At 41.3% G+C, this 22500-nt stretch overlaps 1 protein-coding gene across 1 annotated transcript in view; it reads left to right on the forward strand.

The window, feature by feature from the left end:
* LOC138025186 (HEAT repeat-containing protein 5B-like) overlaps window positions 1-14804 on the forward strand; it is a 53821-nt gene extending 39017 nt beyond the window's left edge. The window contains exons 25-33 of the mRNA XM_068872380.1: window positions 668-891; window positions 1856-1977; window positions 3847-4073; window positions 6558-6706; window positions 8459-8637; window positions 9709-9976; window positions 10584-10791; window positions 12177-12390; window positions 13728-14804. Coding sequence (XP_068728481.1) covers window positions 668-891; window positions 1856-1977; window positions 3847-4073; window positions 6558-6706; window positions 8459-8637; window positions 9709-9976; window positions 10584-10791; window positions 12177-12390; window positions 13728-14041 — 1905 coding nt within the window. The 3' untranslated portion in view covers window positions 14042-14804. The remainder of the gene's footprint in view (window positions 1-667; window positions 892-1855; window positions 1978-3846; window positions 4074-6557; window positions 6707-8458; window positions 8638-9708; window positions 9977-10583; window positions 10792-12176; window positions 12391-13727) is intronic.
* The last annotated feature ends 7696 nt before the right edge of the window (window positions 14805-22500 follow it).

Here is a 22500-nt window from a genome sequence, read left to right on the forward strand (position 1 = left end):
CTCCCCCCTGGGTGGGATGCTGGTCCATCGTAGGGTTTCCCCCAGCATTTCGCCGGTACCCATTTATACACCTGGGTGGAGAGAGGCACCGTGAGAGTAAAGTGTCTTGCCCGAGAACACAACACAATGTCCCCAGTCAGGACCCGAACCCGGACCACTCGATCCGGAGTCGAGCACTCTAACCATAAGGCCACCGCGCCTCCCATATTGACGAGAAAACAGGCTGAATAATGGTGACGAAAAACGGCAAAGAGAGCAAGAAAGAGCACGGGAAAATAGAATAATTGTTAAGTAACGAGTACGCTGGACTGGTAGCGTGCGGGTAACCGGAGTAGATATAAAAATATCTGGAAACAAAAACATAAAGTGCAGGGCTGGCATAGTGTTGAGAGAACTCGCCTCCCACCAATGTGGCCTGGGTTCAATTCCCAGACTCGACGTCGTATGTGGGTTGAGTTTGCTGGTTCTCTACTCTGCACCGGTTTTTCTCCGGTTACTCCTCTCCTCAAAAACCAAGATTTGATTTGATTTGGCGTTAATTTGTTGATTTCAGTTTACAGTTTCCCCAGTTAGTGTTCTAGCACTTGAAGGATAGACACTTAAATATACTTCCTTTCCTTTTTTTCCCCAATAATTGAGAAGTTTTAATGTTATCTGGATGTGTCAGGTATATATTGTAGCTATGAAGCAGCGAGACAATCCGACTTCAACAAGTGTTGGAGATGAGGAGGATCAGTTCCCTGAATCATCTGGGAGTCTACTAGAATTGGTTGAACCTGAGTTGAAGTCACTCAGTAAATACTGGCTGGGTGCATTAAGGGATCACGCATTGCTTGCTTTGCCAACGGAATACTCACCTCAGCTGCCACCTCAAGGAGGGATGTTTTACAGGTAATACGCATTTCTTTGAATTATACTAGTAAAGGGCGTCTATTGTGTTTTGAACGACTCTGTTAAGTCGCCATTGATTCTGGCTAGCTGATTACCGGTAATCTGTTTTTTTTTTCATCCCTCCGTTTTTATAGTTCAGTTTTCATTCAACTTTTGAAATTCAGTTATCTTGCGATGGATTTGGTTTGGCATTACTACAGCAAATCTCACGTTACGTTTTAGAGCGATTTTCAATGGATTGTCGTAAAACCAAAACCAAAGTAATTACTTTAGCCAATCAAAAAGGACGGAGACAATCTAGTAAACCAATCAAAACGCGAAGTAATTACACGTAGCCGACACAAAGCGCGGGAAAATGTGCACGCGCGAGCCACGATTGGTTTTGGTTTCACTTCTGATTGGTTGAAAAAGTGACGCAAGAACTTTGAACTAATCACTGAGTGAAATAATCATAAACCAAAGCAATTCGCTAATTACTTTCGACACTCTAATCCACTCAGAGTAAAAAACAAAAACTATTTGGGACTCACACTTCGTTCCAGTTTCGAGCATTTCCTTAGCTTTCCGTTTTTTTTTCTATATTATAATTTTGTGCAATGGCGTCCGCTTGAGTATGCTAAGCTGTTTCAACGTAATCACCATGAAACAGATGGGCACCACTTTTTGTTTCTCCGGTGGTGTTTGAAAAAGAAACGTGCAGAGGAAATGGACGAGCCGGTGGAGCTAAACACTCTGCGTATGAACAAATTACGAAACTTGCGACCAAGAAAGCTTGAAAGTGGTGGCTATGAAAGAGCATCTCGTAAATTTCTTATGGATATTATTTTACAAGTCATCACATGGTTCTTCCCGTGCAGATTGGAATAAATAAGCACTGGTAATAAGGCGAAATAAACAAATTGGTTGAGTGGTCACATGTTTTACGTCTCAATTTATAAAATAATATAATGATGTTTTTATATAGTCCTGACTCCATGGACCAAGCCAGACCTCATTACCAGAGTTGTTGGCCCTCCATTGTACATGCTGCATCTCTGTGGTTAAATAATGGGGGATTTGAAAGGACAAAGCGTGAAATGGAAGAAGGTAAGCTATTATATTATTAGTTTAACTGCACAAGGTGACATGTAATTAGTAAAGATATCATGGTATTAGGGAGCTTACGAAACGACGATGCCGACTGCATCAACGACGTTACAAAACAATAGGTTTAGTGAACAATGGTTCTGCACGCTCTGCACGTGCGTTTTACATTTTGGTACATTTCTTTGGCGTCATCTCCTAAATGACGACGTGAAATGACCAAATTCAAGGTTCTGTGGAGGACGTTAGCACATGACGATGAATTTTCAGTTCTCTCTCTGCTCTTCCAGCCCACTCATACCAGTTTAATTCCTCGACAGTTACTACACATTTTTAACACGAAACGACATGAAATAGTTTCGTAGTGATATGAATAACACGAATTTGTATTTTTAAATGAAGTCCTCGTAGCCGTCGTCGGCCTCGTTTCGTAAGCTCCCTATTATAAATCAATTACGCGCGCGTGCGCGTAAAACCCTTGCCCTGGAGACCAAGAATGTGTTCCCGACACTAGTAGGAAATCGGTCAGGCTCAGCTAACGTATTATATGCCCAACAAAACATCGCGTTTGTGATTCGTCGATGACGAATGCATAAGTAGGTTACAGAGTGCAAAAAGAGGCTATAGAGTGCAATACGGAAGTTGCTGTGGAAACAAAGCGGGGGATTGATTTTGTTGAGTATATAATAAATAAAAAATCGCATGAACTTCGTGATGTTTTCAAAGTTCTCAAATTGCACGAGCTGTACTTTCAAAACAACACTCTTGCCCGTAAATCACGAAATGCACTCGCGTTCATGGCGCGATTTCCAATACTGAAAAAACTACATATAGATATCATCAAAACAGGATCTATAATGTGACAGTTCACTGAACGGCATTAAACTGTACAGACAGTGTTTGGGGTCCCTTACAGTGGAGTCGAAAGTATTACTACATAGCCCTGTGATAAAATTAATCAACAATTGGGACAATGTTCACCAGTTCAATAGCCTCCTGGGTATGGCAGACCGGGCATATTATAGACATTGGCTGCTTTTCCATTCACAGCAACTCATCTTTTAGGTACCGTAGCAGGGCATAAAAAAGGCAGGTGCTGCGTACGTAAGAACAGAGCGCACACAAGTAGTGTAAAAGGAAGACATATCCTGATTACAAACTCTTGATCTCCTTAGCTGCAGTCAGAAATACATATGCTTCGACGCTTTCTTGATTATGTCATATGATCGCTCCAAGTAAGCTTGCTCGAAATGGGCAGACTTAGAAGTTTAGCCCTAGTCACCCTCTCCAGTTCACTACCGTCTACTATAATAGGCGCAAACTGGGGCTCGTCCATTGCAAAGGATATCCTAAGCTCTTTACACTTGCCGCTATTGAGCTTAACTCTATCCTGCAAGGCCGAACCAACACTAAGGGTCCCAAAAAGACGCAAAATTTCTTCTAATGGATAGGCTTTTAGTGTTTTCGGTGGGAACGATAAACTGTAGATCCCGTCTCAAAACACCCTCGGTGTTGTGGTCTGACGTTTCTGGCTTTTTATGTGTGGGCTGGGTGAGAAGTTAGGATCCACGAACAGATGTCTAAACATATTGCTGTTTGTCTCACGCATGGATTGAGTGATGTCAAGTGCATCTGGAAGAGAAGATGCGCTGTATAAAATTCCGCAATTGGCCTGAAAACATAACTAACCTAAAGCACCATTAAGAAGACAATTTTATTGTAAGAAAACAGGTTTATTCAAGCTTTTATCTTCGAGTTATGGAGTCATGGAAGCTATTAGTTTCTAAGGGATTTAAGAAGCCAGAGTTGCTCTCTCAAAAAAGGAAGAACGAAAGAAAGCCAGATCGCTCTTACACGGTGTGGTCATTGCAGGATTATCAAGTGAGTCTCCTGACACAAACAGCAGAGGTATGATCTCGGCTGCAAAGACACCAACAGACGTTAACGCAGATTACTTTCATCTGCTGGTTGGAATATGCATGGAGTCGTTGTGTTCTTCCAGAGGAACACAACCTAATAGCACTGTGTCTGCCTGCCTTAATGCATTCTGCAGCTTGCTGGATTCGAAATGGGCACGAACTCTTATTGGAAATGAACAGGTACTGAAACAAAGTTGTGTCGAACTCATTTTCGTCAATTTGGGAAACTCTATTCTTACAAAACGTAAGAGCTTACGACCGAACTAGGACAATCGCACTGCCCTAGATTCTCTATCACTGGACGGGTTGAAATATGACCATCATGACCAAAGCAGATGAAAATGAGTCGTAAGCCACCGTAACAACTTGAGTGACAAGCTAGTTGCTTGGCAGCGGTCAAAAGGACGACTGGAAAATCTGACTCCCATGCAGGAATCGAACCAACAACCTCCATAATTAACACTCGTGGGATGCTCAGCCCATTGAGCTAGGTGCTTTGTCCAGGTTTTTTTTCAGATAAAGTGTCCAAAGGGCGGAGCATCCTTTGGTTGTCGTAGGTTCGAGTCCTGCTTGATTTTCGAGTTGTCCTTACGCCCGTTGTCAAGTGACACATTACACAATTTTACCATCTGTAGTTGTATATACAACCTTTTAGGATTATTGCAATATTGCCAATTGAAGACACCGCTGACAACAAGTTACTGATTAACTTTCCTGCTTACGTAAGGTTTATTGCGAATTGACGTTGCGCCATGGTCTCGAAATATTACAAAATTAGGTATAAATCTGGAGGAAATAACTTAATAAAGCCTTTTCAGTTGTATTTACGTGTGTATAGGCTGTTTCCTTATTAGTTACGTCTTGCGTAAACGAATTTTGGCTTCTGGAAATTTACCTTCTCAAAGGAGAGAAGTCCTTGTCAGAGGAGTTGAAAGTTGTTGTTACAGAGCTAGTGCTCTTTGGAGGGATGAATTGAGAGATGGGAAACATGAAGAAATGCATAGGTTAAGTTCTGATTTGATTGAGAAAAACCCAACGGTTTTTGAGCTGCCACTATTTTCTACAAACTCTGTGGGTTTCCAATCTCTTTAATGTATTACAAGCAAACTATTTCAGTCTCCTCAGTTCTGCCTCGAGGTAGCTGGTTAAATGCTCCTCTTCCAGCGAATGCAGCGTTCTCTGTTTCGACAGATTTAGATAACACTGGAAATTCATATGCCTCGGCTGCTAAACAAACTTTTTTCTTCTGTCAATTACCATCTACAAGTATTATTACACTGTAAAGCCACTGGATCCAAGCAAATTTGTCAAGCTCCAACTTCGACCAATACAAAAGCGTCATCTTCATATACTAGTTCTCTGTAGATCTGATCTTTGGAGCAGGTCTCTGAGGTTTACCCTCACAATCTTACTCTTTAATGTACAAAGTTGCTGTTGGACATAATTTCAGAGTTTCTGTAACCTCGTACAAAATGATTTGAACAGACCATCGTACTCATTGAAACCGGCCAGTTGAATTGGTCACGATTAATAGGTCTAGCCCACGACAAAACATCTTTGTTATTCCTGGGCGAGTACAATCTTAATATTCCAACGTGAGGAAGAACCGTTTGCTTTTCTGAGTATCTTCGATCGTTGTCACAACCCGACACAGCACAATGATCGCGGCTAGGCATATTTCCAATATTATCTGAATTGCTGAGGTTAGAAAAAGGCCAAGAGTCAGCCTATACACTCGTAAATACAACTGAAAAGGCTTTATTGAGTTATTTCCTCCAGATTTATAACTAACTTTGTAATATTTCAAGACCATTTCACAAGAAACCTTACGCAAGCAAGGAATTTAATCAGGAAAGTTTATCTCCTATTTCACGGTTGTTCAAACAAAAACTTACACTTGCCACGTATTAACATTTCCCAAATCGATTTCTAATAAAAGTGTGTCGAAACAAGCGTTGATCCCTCTACAAGCTGGTTTTTTGGACGTTGAAATAAGTTTCCGCCCTATATTTTTCACAGCGACTTGCAATGTTTGCCCCCTGACGATCCCAGAACCCTTTGCGTACAAAGCAGGGATCCGATTACTGGTAATTGACATAATACGTCAACGGGAAAATACACTTCACAGCCCACCGATTCAAGATTTGCACAAACAAAAAATTTGAGCGAGACGCCCAAATTTACCGAGACCTTAACACCTCCGCCGTCTTGCAAAGTATCCGTTACCAACCGAGTTCGAGGAAAGTATTGTAAATTACGGCCCGCGTTTTATGGCCCGAGTCAGACGTAAATTGCACTTACTTGTTTTGGTAGTCAAATCAAGCTGACCTTGAAGTCAAGCGGGCCGTACTGCATAATACCGCCCGTTCATTGACCAATAGCAAGCTTACCGTCTGAGGAATGTAATGAGGCGCCATATTTTCGTGTGTGTGGAAGGCCAGATGTCGAACTTTCCTTTACGGACTCCAGAGTCTTGACGTTTGCATCAATTCGCCACCCCCCCCCCCCCCCCCACCCTTCCCGTCCGCGCTTTAGTCTTACCTACCGTCTCCTTGGGCTTTACACTCCTTGACACAAAGGAGCCCATCGTTCGCAATTTCCAAGCCAACATTCGAATTCGCTTTTCGTCTTTTTCTTGTTAACGTAGTTCTGCTTTATTTCCAGATTCTCGGTGTTGAAATGTTGAGTGTGTTGCACAGGGTTTTGCTTACAAGAGACTCCCTTGATATCCAGTTAGCTGCTATGAAGGTTGTACGACAAATTGTTAAATCCGCACAGGAATCATTGGAGACCAGAACAGCAGCAAGTGGCAGGTACAAGTCATTTCCATTTCCTTGCATGCATTGGATTAGGTACTTTTACTTAAGAAATTTAAAACCCTTACTAAATTGCCTGAATCATTTTCTGTCTTGTTCTGAACGCAAGAAGCTTTATTTTGGTAGATTATCAGACTGATATGTAACTCCACATTTGATGGTTTATTCGTGCTTGCTCATCGTAACCATTTTATTTTTCTATCTTGGTATTACCGTCCCTTTTCAAGTTTAATCTGCGTCTGAATTAGTCCCAACCGTGGCCTTTAAGGACGTTCGCGCCAAAATCTTCCTACGGTGAGATTTTCTTCATTTCTCGCCTAGAGTTAGGTCATAAAGTACTTACTCCGAAAATGAAAAAAAAAATGGGGGTCACCGACTTTGTTTCGGAGAAAATGGCAGTGGAAAAATGCCTTAATTTCGAGAAATCGGTCATAATAGCGAGATGTAGGCTCATCTGCTCATCCATCGAAAATCATAAAAATAAACTGTTGGAGTGAAAGTTTCCGTGCATAGGTTTTTAAGAGTGAGATTTTTAGATAATTGTATGCCGCTAGGGATGTGGTAAACAGTAGAGTTCATCCTCGACGAGCGTTTTCGTAAGCTCTATCCGCAGCAACCACTACCAGAATTCGATGGCACGAGGAAAGAAAATGTTAAAAAAAGATAACTTCTTACGGTGAGAATTTTTTCATTTCATCATATTTTGTAGATAGTAAGTAAAGTAAGTGATTCATGATTAAAAAAATAGGGGTCACCGATGATCTGAACGAGTAAAATCGATGTGATTTTGCAAAGCTCTTGGAAAAGTTCGTTTGTCACGCTTTTGCGTGACCTGTCGGGCAAGGACTGGAACCCAAGAGAGGATCGATCGTTGAAGAGATGAAAGGTTTTTACCGAAAAAAAACCTTTCTCGAGCATAGCAACGACGTTTTAAGCAGGGGTCATCTTCATTTCGTTGGTGTTTTGTATAATATCTCTCCATTGCCGTCATGCTCATCCTCTGGAGTGTGTTTTTTTGTAAAATTCAATAGCTGATTGTTTCCACGCAGGTCCGCACTATTCAAGCGGACGAGGACGAAAATACTGCTCAATTTTCACGAAAGTAAAGGAAAAGAACTTTAAAAACATGCATTCACTTTGAACTTATGTTCGTAGGGTAATAAAAACATTAAAAAGAAACAGCCCCATTAAATTTACGCAACGGTTCGTCCTCGAGTTTTCCAGACTTTCAGCCACTAGTCTACTCGATCAGCTACCTTTTCCAGAGCTTTTCCATCCTCCCGCTCACTTCTCTTTCATGATGATTCGGAAATAAATGTGCCATTCTTTTGCCGGCCTGGAATTTTTTCCTCGGCGCTTTTGTCGCCATGTTATTTTAACTTATGCTTGAAAAATTTGTATGAAAGTCAAGTAGACTAGTGCACGACTGATAAAACCTCGCGAATATCAGTCGTGCAGTAGTCTACTTGACTTTCATAAATATTTTAAATCAATTTTGACTGATCACGATCTTCTCTGATCCAACGCTGTGCAAGACTTATCGTCCACGGTTTTTGCAAAGGTTTTAAAACCTCAACTTCACTAATGCTGGAAGTAATGCGTGACATATTACAGTCGCGTTACCTGCGCAGTAACGTTGCGCACAAACAATTAGCGCGAACGTCCTTAAATATACGTGTATGCGCTGTTACATGGCCACTGCATTATTTTTTAATTTACCATCGTTTTATTTATGACTGATTCTGTAAGCAATCCAGAATCAGAGAACCAAGGAGAAGAAGATTTGACCCCTGGTCGGTCATTGGTGTTTGGTGTTATGGAGATCTGTATGTGTGTTTTGAAAAAACAGCTTCCCAATCTTCTCCCTCAATCTGGTGCATCCAACCAGCAGCCAGTCCTACTCGTCACCATTGGCACAGGATTTAAAAGTAAGTTCTCCTCTTTAACAGTACGAGTCAAATGGTTTGTTTCTCTGGACAAACATCTTGCAAATTAACAAACGTTGTACCATACGTAGCAAATTCCAAAGGCTGTGAACGGGCTGTTCTTTTGGGTGAAGTTTCGCGGACTGAGTCAAATGCTGAGGAATTGGGCGAACGAGGAGTTGTTCCCTTCTACTCCCCAAACCCTTTGCTCCTAACAGCGCGCCACTGAACAAACGTCTCCGAAGATTAAAGGATCCTAGCCAACCAAAATGTATTGTGTACGTAAAGTGCGTAAACCGCCATTTTCAATGTCATCTAAATTCGGGACTATTTCCTTGCGGTTACCATTCAAGCACATCATCTCGCAAACTGAAGTATCTGCACATCCGAAATCGTCATCTTAGTTTTTCAAAAATGTTCACTGGCTCTGGCGAGGTGTCGTCGGTTACTGCTCGTTCTTATTTTTTTCCGTAAAGGTTTCGTTTTGCAATTCTATAGACCGTACTCATAAATGGCGGCCAATAAATTATTCTTTTGTCTTTATTCTAATCATCCTCACTAGCCTCGTTAGCACGAACAAAATTCAAAGGAATTTTTGCTCCAAAGTGAGGCTAGTGAGGATGAATGTCTTTTATTTCATTATTAGGGCGTTGCGCTGTCGCTTTTCTCGGCCTCGCGGTCTGAAGGCTATGAGCACGTATCACGAATTTTTTCAGTAGTTGCCCATATGTAAACGAAAGTATGGGCGCGGTTGACTAGGATCGTTTAACCTAATGGAAAGCCCGTTCGCTGGCTAAAAGACAAGCTCATACAACATAAGGAACGGTGGTGAAAGATGATTGAAGAAAGTTGGACCTTAATCATACCTCGCTGAGGTCGGGATACCCTAATACGAGTTATACACCAGCAATCAGTCATACCTCTGCTCTCCTTCTGCGGTTTCCCCGAAAAGGACCCCCTATTTTCAATGGCGATAGGGGCTTGTGCCCATTTTGAAGAAAAAACCTACCACATTCATGTAAATGATGTACAATTTTACGTGGAAATTCATCCAAACTCTGCATGTCTCTTTAGCTGTAACACGGGAAAGTTCCAGGTTAATATCAGAAGCATTGTCAATTCTGCCCGCTGCTCCTGGTCTCTGTACTCCAGAAGCCTCAGTTAATGTGTTACCAAGTGTGTTATACCTTTTGACAAGTTCTTTACGTGAAGTGGCATTAATCAAGGACTCGTCATCACATACTACTGTAACGGCAACATTACAAGCGTTAAAGCAGCTCACAACATCTGCATACACGCAGAACCCTAAATGCTCCAAGGACTGGATTGATTTGCTTCAAAGGTGTGAACTATCGTTTTTTAAAATACAATAATTAACAATTAGACCGGTAGCCCGCAAGAGCTACGGGTCAATACTTCGCCTCATGGGCTATTGACCCGTGGCCTTTGAGGGCGAAGGGTCTAATTGTTTTAGTATCACCCAACTAGTCGGACAGAAAAAGCAATAATAAAGTTAGCAAATGCAAGTTTAAAAAATATTTATTTGGTAATAAAACGAAAGAAAGCGTCACGCTTTTCGCTACTCGAGGACTATTGCTAATAGTCCTCTAGTAGCGTAGCCAATCAAAATGCAGCGTTTGCATTAGTCCACTAGTTGGGTGATACTAAATACTGATAGTAGGGTTTTTGTATTGAGGAGAGAGAGAGAGGTGATGAAAATGATGAATTCGTCAGCAACGACAAAGGCAGACTCTGCAAATATCCGACTGATTCTAATGGACCCACCCTTCTGATGACCATAATCTTGGGCAAAATAATAAAACGTTCAATGAGGAAATACTTGTAATTATTTCTTTTGTTAAACCAATGAGCAAATTTCGTAAACCCTTGGTATCTTCATGAAGCAAAGGCTCTATCATCGTTATCATCGTGTTGCTGTTTCTCTACAGTGCATTAGCCACAGTGCTATCAGATGCTAAAGCCAACACAGAATCTCTCGCAGATGCCTCGGCTAATGCCGCAATGGATGACTCCGTGGTGATGCTTGCTTTGGCCATTTTTATCCTGTCAGCCCCAAAGGAAGTTGTCTTGACAACAGATCTGCAGAAAAAATGTATCAATGTATTTACGAGATGTATCAGGGCGACCAGCATGGAGGTATTAATGATGAAGCTTACAAATTTAGAAGTAGGGTATATATTTGAAGTGCGGGCTACAGACGAAAGAGAAAAATGATCCTAGCACTTATCTGAACAATTGAAGAAATTGTCTCTTATGGACATCTGAATATTTCAGGTGGCTCCAACGGCATTCAAAACCCATGACCTCTGCTACGCCGGTGCAATGCATTGAGTCCTTTCACGGGAACACGCGCACCCAACAAATTGGCTTTGCTCCCAACTGTGTGGCTTCACAGCTCACTTCGTACCAGGTGAACTGGTGACGCAATTCGGAGGACTGGGGAGAAAAATTTTAACGCCGTATCCCACAACCGCGCGCGGCCTTGCATGTTATTTCCGAATTCAAAATGGCAGAGGCAAGGTTATATCTCGGCGGTTTCCACTTGAATGTTCGTTCAGTAACAGGAAATGTGGGAGACACGGAATAATCTTTTGAGTTTTGCCGATGAAAATATTGCAGGACATTTGGAAACATCATTTAAGGCCGCGCGCGGTTGTGGGATACTGAGTTAAAATTTTCCTTCCCAGTCCTCCAAATTACGTCACCAGATCACCTGGTATAGCTACGAGAAACAATTGCTTAAATTGTCCAGATAAGTGCGAGGATCATTTCTCTCTTTCGTTATTTAGAAGTGTCAACAGACTTATCACGCACCAGTTACGGACGATACAGTCAAATCCGGTATTGAATTTTGAAGAGACGGTAAAGCTCATCTGACCGATAGAGAGCCGTCATGAGTTATCTACATGCTTTGCCATGTTTAGGAAATCCAACCCGGGCTGGCTGCATTGCTGGCCGTCTCCACTCCACACCATTCAACAATCGTCTCTTGATGGTTAAACTTGGGCTCCGGGGACTGCTATGGATAAAAAAGGAAGCAGTCGTCTGCTTTTAGCAAGCTCGAGGATCCTTCTGGCAAGCCAAGTATGCTGCCTTCACTGACAGTAAAATTCATCATTTCATTAAACGTTTACCGCGCTCTCGTGTAAATTGTACCTGTATCAGTTCTAGCAATGTCTGTAGCATCAAGATGTTTTTACCACAGTCAATCTTATTTCATGGGGAAAAGTGTCATTGCCGCGACTTCTCTTTTGGAAGTTCTAGTTTTTCCTCTTAAGTGTGGATGCCTGCATCCCAGTGGGTGCAGCCTTCCTTTGGTGGTTTTTTCGCGATAATCGGGCTGAAATTCTACTTACGATAGAGGACAAAATTTTCTCGGCAACCGGTCTAGTGCCTTTACTGAGATCACAGGAAGACGCTGTAAATGTAGTCGGTAAGATTGGGATGATGGGTTTTATTTGTGCTGGTTTGCAATTTCCTTGTTACAAGGTCTTAGACATGTTTTTTTTATTATTCTTCAGCTTCAACTAAAGGCATTACAGACACTTGAGTCTGTGTTCCAGTGCAGAGAGCATAGTATATCATATCCATTCATCACTGCCTTAGCTCCTCATATTGTTATGCTTTTGAATGACATGTGCATTAATAAACCGACAACAGAGGAGCAGTTAACAGTTACTTTGGCAGCCATCAAGATCATGGAACTTTTAGTCCAACTCACAGAGGACCATCTGAGTAAGTATCATCTAGATTTGCAGGAACGAATGATGATTCTGCGAATAACTGTTTGCTTCAAACCGCCTTTTTAGCTGTGTCAAATGGAGTTTCACACTGTACTATCCGGTTGTGATTTTCTTAGAAATTTACGTGCCTAATTAACCACTCAGAAGCTTAAAGTGCCCCTAACCCCAAAATATATTTTTTGCTAAAATGAATCTTTGCACCTTTTCGAAATGTAGTGCGACCATTTTTTCCCATTTCTAAGAAATCCTGCCTTTTTATAGGCTTCAAAACCTGCGAGAAACCAAGCCTCTTTTCTTCACGACCGAGTCAGAAGGGGAGTGGGTCTATTCCTGATTTGACGTCACAAACTGATTTACATTGCAGTATCTCTTTGTAAACATGCATGCAAAGTAGATTGTGACGTCAAATCAGGAGTAGAGCCATTCCCCTTCTGACTCGGTCGTGAACAAAAGCCTATAAAAAGGCAGGATATTTTAGAAAACGGAAAATATGGCCGCAATGCTTAGGAGCACTTTAACTAGTAAAACACGTGCGTTTTGACGAGCGCACGACCTTATTGGCCAAAGTAAACAACTCCCTTCATGATTCACAATTCATTTGCTTTATTTCACTTACATTGGGAATCCAAAAACCGTGAACACTGAGATTTAATTTTGACATTTCCCATTTTGCAGAAACCAATCAAAAGCGACTTAAAACCACAAACTAAATACCGTTTACTGGTTGCGGTTAGTTTTCTCGCGCGTGATTGACGTTTTACTTGAAACACCATAACATTTCGTAAATATTTGTAGTGTTCACGGTTTTCGGATTTTCACAGTAACAGTGGTCTGATTCTTGCGCTTTTCCAAAATGCTATGCATCATCTTGGGTCACCTCGGGCTTTAGTTTGAGTTTTCTTATTTGAAAATAACGCAAATAATGCCCGAGGTAGCCTGCAAGAGCAACCGTTTTTTTCGGCTCCAGATTCACCTGCCAAGTGAAACTAGTCGAAAAACCCGGATACTCTCACAGGCTACCTCGGGCATTATTTGCGTTATTTTCAAATAAGAAAACTCAAACTAAAGCATGACGCTGTTTTTCTGCCGAATTCATAAGGACGAGGCTATTGCTAAGGACAACTTCAAAAAGTCACGATACCATTTCCTGTACTCTGGAGATCGCTCAACTCGGTCACTCGGTCACGAGTCACTTGCTCTAGCGTTGGTGTATCGCGTGATCCTTATGGAAACACATCCAAGAAACTTGAGTGAATTTATCTTTATGCCAACTAACTATTGCAGTACTAACTGAATTTGTCAATAACAATAACCTGTTCTGTTTTTCAGAGGTTCACATGCTCGGGTTACTTGTTCCAATCTTAGTATCATTGCTGTCGGACAGTGCCAACTTATCAAAAGGCAACAAAGTAACCAAGAGCCTTCATGAACAGGCGCTGCAAAAACTTATGAAAATTGGTCCCAAGTATCCGGAACCATTCAGAACAGTCATGAGCTCCATGCCAGATCTAAAGCCTCGTTTGGAAGCAGCCGTGAGAGCCAATCAGCCAGTAGCTAAACCAAAACAGCCGACAGTTCAGCCTAAAGTAGCCCCTGCTAAGCCATCTATCAAGTTACGCATGGACTTCAGTAACTACAAGTAGTTGCTTAATTAATTGCTTACCTTCGAGAATAGGAAATATAAGAGACATTTCACACCATTCTTATGTCTAAAGATGGTTGATGCAATTGTGTTCGGTGTATAACGAGGAGATCAAACTACAGGAAAAGTCATACGATTCCTTTCCTCTGATGGTAGAATATTAGAGCTTCATTTCCTCTAAGGTGCAACTTTCCGAAAGGCGATTGGCACTCACCCTCCTTTAAAGGACAACCGTGGTTTCAACTCCGCCCGTTGAAATGTTTTCACGACTTTCTGTTAATATTTAACGCGAAAAAGATCAACTCAAAGCGAAAGGACATTTCAGGAAAAGGCTTTGATATCAATATATGGCTATAATGCAAACTCGGGAATGCCTTTATCGGGATTGGTCGGTTGAGCCCTGTAAAATCATATTTTACCTTCAGGCTGTTGCTTGTGGCTTTCCGTTTTGTTTTGTAGAGTGTCAATTGTGTCTGGGGACAAACAACAGCGCATAACTACGGAAAGTTCACCACTCTAGTCGTGATCAAGTTTCCACTTGAAGTTCGCACTCTTGTTGTCTGTATAACTAGAGGGATGTGTACGCTTAGGCATAGACTAATATTGTAATGTTGATGGCCTATGGATATCATGAATTTCACGTTGAGATGATTCATTATTTTTACTACAGTTAATTTCCTTGTGTCACAAGTAATTGCTTTATGCATCAACGTGATCAACTACAGAAAGTTCTCGTCTACCAATAAAACATCACATAAACCTAAGTGCATCTTCAAGTGCTATGTATACCCATCTAATCCATCTGCAAGCCCCAGTTGTTCAAAGGCGGATAATCTTATCCAGTGGATATGTTACGATATGTCGCTATCCAAAGCAAAGGAAAGGAAAGGAACTTGATTTAAGTGTTTAGTCGTTCTAGCGCTGGAGCACTGATTGGGGACACTGTAAACTGAAACTAACAATTAACGCAAATCAAGTCAGATGTTGGTTTTTAAGGAGAGGGGAAAACCAGAGCACCCGGAGAAAAACCTGTCGGTGCAGAGAAGAGAACAACCAAACTCAACCCACATATGACGTCAACTCTGGGACTCGAACCCGAGCCACATTGGTGGGAGGCGAGTGCTCTCACCACTGCGCCATCCCTGCACCCCAAGATATACTCCTTGTGAAACGTTGACAGTAGTATAGGGGAGATGACTAGACCAATTTTATTCATGTATGCAAATAGATTCAGGCGTTTTTTATAATGAGATGCATGCCACGTTGTTGTACGAGGGTGTACTCAAAATGGCGGCCGGTGAAAAATTCTACCCAAACCGGTTTTTGAATAAGGGTTTATAATGAGATGCATACCACGTAGGTGTACGAGGGTATATTCAAGATGGCGGCAGGGAGTGAAGTGTAGAGTGTTCTGGTGGTACGGTTCCCCCCCAACCAGCCGGGTAGTATCGCGCTTATATAGGGAAAGAATAATGGAGTAGCTAAGAACCAATGAGAAGGCATTGACGTCACAGTCAAACAAGTTGAAGCAAGTTTAAGGGTTGGTTAGAAAAACCAGTTTTGAAGATGATGAGTGTTCAAAAGGGTCTCCGTAATAATGTAGACTAGAAAAAAGCCGTCAAACTGGTTTGCTTTTCATCCTTATCGCACACCCAGAAATGGAAACAACAAAAAAAAAAATGAACACAAGGCAATATTTCATGTCAACACAATTTACGTTATTGAATAAACATAATAAATTATTACAATCAAGTTTCAAAGCAAACGATGCTCCTGAATGTTACATAGAATCAGTCACTTTATCTATTCTTGCAAATTGTCTCATGAGCTTGGGTCGGCGTCATATCCATCTTTGCATTTTCTCTTCGTTCGTAAACTGGAGGCCTCCTTGCAGAATACGTATCCACAGGCATTTCGTCAGCCCATTGAAAGTATCTACATGTGTCCTTCCTTCTACATGTAAAGTAGGGTCTGAACGGATTCTTTACTGATCGTGACACCCTTATCGTAGGCGTCTCCATATGCTTGCACGGTAGCCGCTTACCACCTTCATATACTTTGTACTCAGGGATCACACGGTCACACACGCATTGTTGATAGCCATGGATACTCTCTTCAGGGCAGAAGAAGGGACATTCTTTCCAATTTCAACAGCGAATGTAAGGTATACCAGAGGCGGGTTTGATGAAGTAGCACGGGGTAGGGAATCAAACACTCGTTTGCGCATTCGAAACTCGAATTTTGAAATCATAGAAACTACTTCAATTTGAAAAACAACGAATAATGCTACTGGAATTTCGCATACTTACAAATCTAGCTATTAAATCTAGCACGCGGTAAGGAATCAAACACTCGTTTGCACATTCGCTTTGCACATTCGAAACTACTTAAATCTGAAAAGCAACGAATAATGCTACTGGAATTTCGCATACTTACAAATCTAGCTATTAAATCTAGCACGCGGTAAGGAATGAAACACTCGTTTGCACATTCGTTTTGCACATTCGAAACTACTAAAATTTGAAAAGCAACGAATAATGCTACAGGAATTTCGTTTCCAGGCGAACTTTCTCTTTCTGGAAAAGTTTCCTCAATTGTACCATCTACGATGGCGTTCTATTACACATTGACGGCTCCAGTTATTCCTTTACTATTGTATAAAACGCTGTTAAAAATTACGGACAAACGTAGATCATGCTTCTGCCACTATAAGTGAAAGATTTAGAGAACAACGAGCGTAGTTTCGTAAAATATAATGATCTCCTAAATTTCGCTCAGGATTGTTCTGGACGAGAAGTTTCTGCATTACCAGGAGCTACTGAGCAAACTTAGGGTGCGTTCGATTGACCGTATTCCGGAATAAGAATACATGGAATATAAGTTAGAAATCCTTCATTTTTACGGAGATTCACATTAAAATTGTCAAACATCCGCTAAAATGCTATTTTAACCATATTTTTATTATCCTTGCTGCTTCGAAACGCGCCAAACATACCGTTTTATTCATCACTCCACGCATTCTTATTCCGGAATACGGTCAATCGAACGCACCCTTAATTCTAGTGATCTGTATGGTATTAGGTGCCAAAACATGATGAAAACAGTTTTTAAGGCAATTCAGTTTGAAACGATGCCGAAGTACATACGTGGTCTTTTTCAAATGAGGAATACTGAACGCAACCTACGAGGATCAAGGAAACTTGTTATCCCATACGTTAACACAACCACTTATGGTCTACATTCCTTCAGATACATTTCTGCAAACATGTGGAACAAACTAACAGAGGACCTGAGGTCATTAACGTCCTTGAACGAGTTCAGAACTAAAATATGCCAAATTCTTTCGAACATCAATGTAGTTGTTATTTATGTAAATAGTATTTTAATATACTGTATATAATATATGATTTTATTTATTTATTTATTTATTTTTTCTCGGAGAAATTAGCTATACAGCAACTCTGGTAAATCCGAGGTGAAATAAAGGTGATGTTAAAGGTGATGATGTTCTATTTTACCAAATTAACACTAAAAGTCATGTATGCGAATGCTTTACACGCCAACGGAACTGCTATTGTCCCACTGCTGGGACTCCATTCATAAAACTTTATTTCATACCTAATGTAAGGGCCTTATATTTATTCCTAAACTTGAGGAAGTGTTTGAGGATAGCGAAATCGACTCTCATAGAATATTCCATTAAAAGGATAACAATTTGACCACGAACAGAAGCTTTGCTTTTACGAATTTGTAACGATTTCAATTGAAGCGTATCAAATCAGTAATTACGCAAACACTGAAAATCACGGTGTAAATTAAAGAAGTTGCAATTGATCCGCTCGAGTTATTCATTTGCCGTTTGTGTGAATAACGAAAATCACTGAAATCCGGATAGAAGTAAAACAAGAGGTTTTTTATCACAAGCCTGGGCAAGCCAAAACAGGATCATGACTAAAACACCACAGGAGTACATACGGGTTACATACGAGTAACATACCAGTAACATACGGAACATACGGATACATACGAATACATACGACTAACATACGACTAACATACGAATACATACGACTAACACACGCATACATACGACCAACATACGGATACATACCAATACATACGAGTAATACGAGTGTTTTACTCATAAACTAAGCTCTAATTATAACTAAGCTCTAATTAAACTAAGCTCTAATTATAAGGGAAGGGGGATGTTGATCGACACCCCCCCCCCCCCCAAGGCTTCCGTTAAATTTAGTCAATAAAACAATATATTTTGGATGTCGCTGACGTCGGCGACGTCAGTAAGAAGCGCTGGAGACAAGTGCAAGTCCTCATAAATCAAGTTTGGGCCAGGTGGTTACGCGAATACCTACCCACCCTTATTTCTCGAAAGACGTGGAATCAAGGCACACGCAATGTCAGAGTTGGGGATTTAGTCCTGCCGGTAGATGAGAAGACTCAGAAAGGAGATTGTCCCCTTGCTCGCATCATGAAGACCTTTTCTGGCAAAGACGACACCGTTCGCGTTTGTGAAGTGAAAACGAAAGCAGGGCAATACAAGAAACCAGTCGCAAAGCTGGCACCGTTGGAAGAGTGTTCTACCTGATAGTGCACACTGGCGGGAGAATGTCGCGACTGACTTTGTTTTATGTTTTAGTTAAACATAGAGGAGGGCTGAAGGAAAATTATTAAAGCAGTATTAAAAATGAAATTCCCTCCACCAATGCCAGTATTGTTCCCGCACGTTTTATCGCCGTGATACATGTTTAATTAAAACACCAAAAACTGTGTGCGTTTGAGAAGGAAGATGATCATCGCGATAGCATCAACCGAAATATCCAAAAGGAGAAGAAAATGGAGAGGAAACAATCGAGACAGGATGACACAACGGTCAATTAGACTACGGAGGAGAATGGTGAACACTCAGGCGAAGATACTGGTTGTTCTGAAAATCCTTGGGCTTGGGCTTTGACGACCTCAATGAAAGACTCCCTGAAAACCTTCAAGTTTAAGCTTCGAATTCAAGAAAAACACGACCTCAGTAAGTTACTGTATGCTAAGAAAGCGTCACTAGTCAATCGCCTAAGTCAAGACCTGAAAACTAAGAGGGGACTCAAGTGGTTCATGAGCGTTCAAGTCCATTTATTCAAACCGAAAGCGGATGGGTCTGACGAGATTTCAGAACCCCATTTCCGAAGTCTTTGCAAGACAACGGTAAACGTTCATGAAATTGAAGAGCAGCTTAACGAAGTGAACCAAAAGTTTTTGAGCGCTTTCACAAGCTATCAGAAGGAAGGCAGTGGTTGGATAAGGGTCCAAAATTGCGCCTTCCTGATCGCCAATGGGACTAAAAATATAGTACTGGCGACCAGAATTTCACAACTGGTCGAAAGTGGGCGACCTACCATTAAGTTCAGTGCCGTTTGCCAACAGGTGTCTGACCTTTTATCCTGTCAATGTTTTTGAAATAAAAATAAAAGAAATTTTACCGTTAACTCCCTCCATAACGCCGCAAGCCACCACGTTTTTTAGCGGTTTCTCGTTAAATACGTATTGCGGACGCAAAAACAACGACTCAGAAAAAAGATTCAAGGGACTGGTGCAAGGGATGTACCACGGCAACAATATGGCGGCTCGACAGAAAGTGACTGGTGTTTCCGTGGCTGAAATTTTCAACAAACCTAAGGGGCAGATGGATTTCTTTATTACATTCGAGGTCGGATACATTATCTCTCCAAAATGTTCGCTTTCGAAAGCGAAAAATAGTGCTTGGCACATACACAACACCGCGCGGGCGTTGCTTTCTGGTATCCATAAAGAAGTTCAAGACGTGCATTTTCCAGCGAAAATTTTTGGCGACCCCAATTTGCCATAAATAAGTTAATTTCGGACAATGTGAATGCTATCCGAAATTTTGCTTCTTATTTGAGTGTGGCTAAATACAAAGCATTGAAAGGTTCGAGCTATCTGCCTTTACCTAAAAAGTTGAAGGATAAGAAAGCCATCATTAACATTGAAAACAAATTGACATTGAAAACAAAGATGACAAGTGTTTCGTCTTGGCGGCCTTACATCCTGTTCTTTGCAGATCTAACCCCGAGCGAATTCATCATTACCAACCTTATGTCAACGAACTGAACATGGATGGTATCGAGTGTCCTGTATCAATCAGAAAGATCACGAAGTTTGAGAAACAAAACAAGATTGCAGTCAACGTCTTCGGATTCGAAGAAGGAGATTTATTTCCCGTATACTTCACTAAAGAACGCGAGTTTCCCGTGCATGTGAGTTTGCTGTTGTTTTCAAAAGAGGAGAAACGACATTACTGTTTAATCAAAAATCTCAACCGACTGCTTTCCAGGCAAACAGGGCACAAAGCTCAAATGTATTACTGCCCTTATTGTCTTCATGCACGGCTTCGTGCGGGAACAGCTACTTGAAGACCACAAGCCACTCTGTAGTCAGCATGGATCCCAGCGAATAGAACTTCCCAGTGATGATAACATGTTTCTCTAGTTTAAAGATTTCCAGAAACAGCTTCGAGTACCCTTTGTCATTTACGATGATTTCGAGAGCCTAAGCACCAAGATTAGGTCCGCGTCACCGGATCCTCGCAAGTCCTCTACGGAGAAAATTTCAGAAACATCAAGCCTGTGGTTTTGCTTACATAATTGTCTCTCCAAAACCAGAATACTGTAAACCTCCCGTAGTCTATCGCGGAGCAGATGAAGTGGATAAGTTCGTAGAAGCATTACAACAGGAAGAGGAAAGAATCCATTCTCTCGTGAAAGAGATTGTTCCTATGCAGTTAATGGGTTCAGGTACAACGTGGTATTTTTCATACAGATGTCTGCAAGATCTTCAGAAAAGATGCAGAAGGCATCAAAGGCGGGTGAGGCGGTCGGTTTGTTGAGTTTGTTTGGGTTGGTCACCAGCTTGACATACATTCACACGCGTTCGCAGGTTTTCCATTGTTTTTCTAAATACCCCCATTTTTTTCATTAGTTTGAAGAAATCTTTTTCAAAGTCATTGTACGCTTGTTTTCTTTTTTCGGTGTTGAAGTCCATGTCTTTAACCACGTATTCCGCGCAAAACCAAGTGCCCGATGGATCTTTGTTAGCTTCATGCCAAGGTCTAAGTACAGCCAGATAGTAATCAAAGGGTTAATGGTAGGTCGCACTTGCGACCAGTTGTGAAATTCTGGTTGCCAGTATTATATTTTTAGTCGCATTGGCGATCAGGAAGGCGTAGTTTCGGACCCTTATCCAACCACTGCCTTCCTTCTGATAGCTTGTGAAAGCACTCAAAAACTTTTGGTTCACTTCGTTAAGCTGCTCTTCAATTTCATGAACGTTTACCGTTGTCTTGCAAAGACTTCGGAAATGGGGTTCTGAAATCTCGTCAGACCCATCCGCTTTCGGTTTGAATAAATGGACTTGAACGCTCATGAACCACTTGAGTCCCCTCTTAGTTTTCAGGTCTTGACTTAGGCGATTGACTAGTGACGCTTTCTTAGCATACAGTAACTTAATGAGGTCGTGTTTTTCTTGAATTCGAGGCTTAAACTTGAAGGTTTTCAGGGAGTCTTTCATTGAGGTCGTCAAAGCCCAAGCCCAAGGATTTTCAGAACAACCAGTATCTTCGCCTGAGTGTTCACCATTCTCCTCCGTAGTCTAATTGACCGTTGTGTCATCCTGTCTCGATTGTTTCCTCTCCATTTTCTTCTCCTTTTGGATATTTCGGTTGATGCTATCGCGATGATCATCTTCCTTCTCAAACGCACACAGTTTTTGGTGTTTTAATTAAACATGTATCACGGCGATAAAACGTGCGGGAACAATACTGGCATTGGTGGAGGGAATTTCATTTTTAATACTGCTTAATAATTTTTCTTCAGCCCAACCCTATTTTTAATTAATGAACGGTCCCTTAGTTTAGGTCCATTTTTTCTAAACAAAATAACGAAACTTGAAAAAGTTAACCTAACTTTTTCAAGTTTCAATCCATTTCGTCCGTGTCATTCATGGCCATAGACAACCACAAATAGTTTTAATGCACATATTCAGTACTTTGTGGGAAAACTCCATATTCTTTTAAATGTTACAATGTTGGAAACATGCTTGGGTTCAGATCCAAATTACGTGATAGTTCCCCTTTAATGGGCTCCTGCATCCTCTTAGTAATCCGATTTTGGCGAGATGGCATAAATGAATTTATCGTATGACCCTTACGGCACCGCGTGCGCTTCCATTGTAACACTATTGAGAAAATCCCCGTATGAGGCCCATATGCATTAGCGCGTGCGGCCCCGAGCGATACAATTTTAGAGGATTTCGTCTCGTCTAACAATCCATGTAAGTTTAATTTACAACCAGAAAGCAAATACAAACAACAACTTAATTTTCTGTGCAAATTTGTTTCTTCTTTTGCAAAAACTTTATCTTCTATGCGCTCATGAA

This window comes from Montipora capricornis, chromosome 12 (genome assembly GCF_036669925.1).
Source record: "Montipora capricornis isolate CH-2021 chromosome 12, ASM3666992v2, whole genome shotgun sequence".
NCBI lineage: Eukaryota > Metazoa > Cnidaria > Anthozoa > Scleractinia > Acroporidae > Montipora > Montipora capricornis.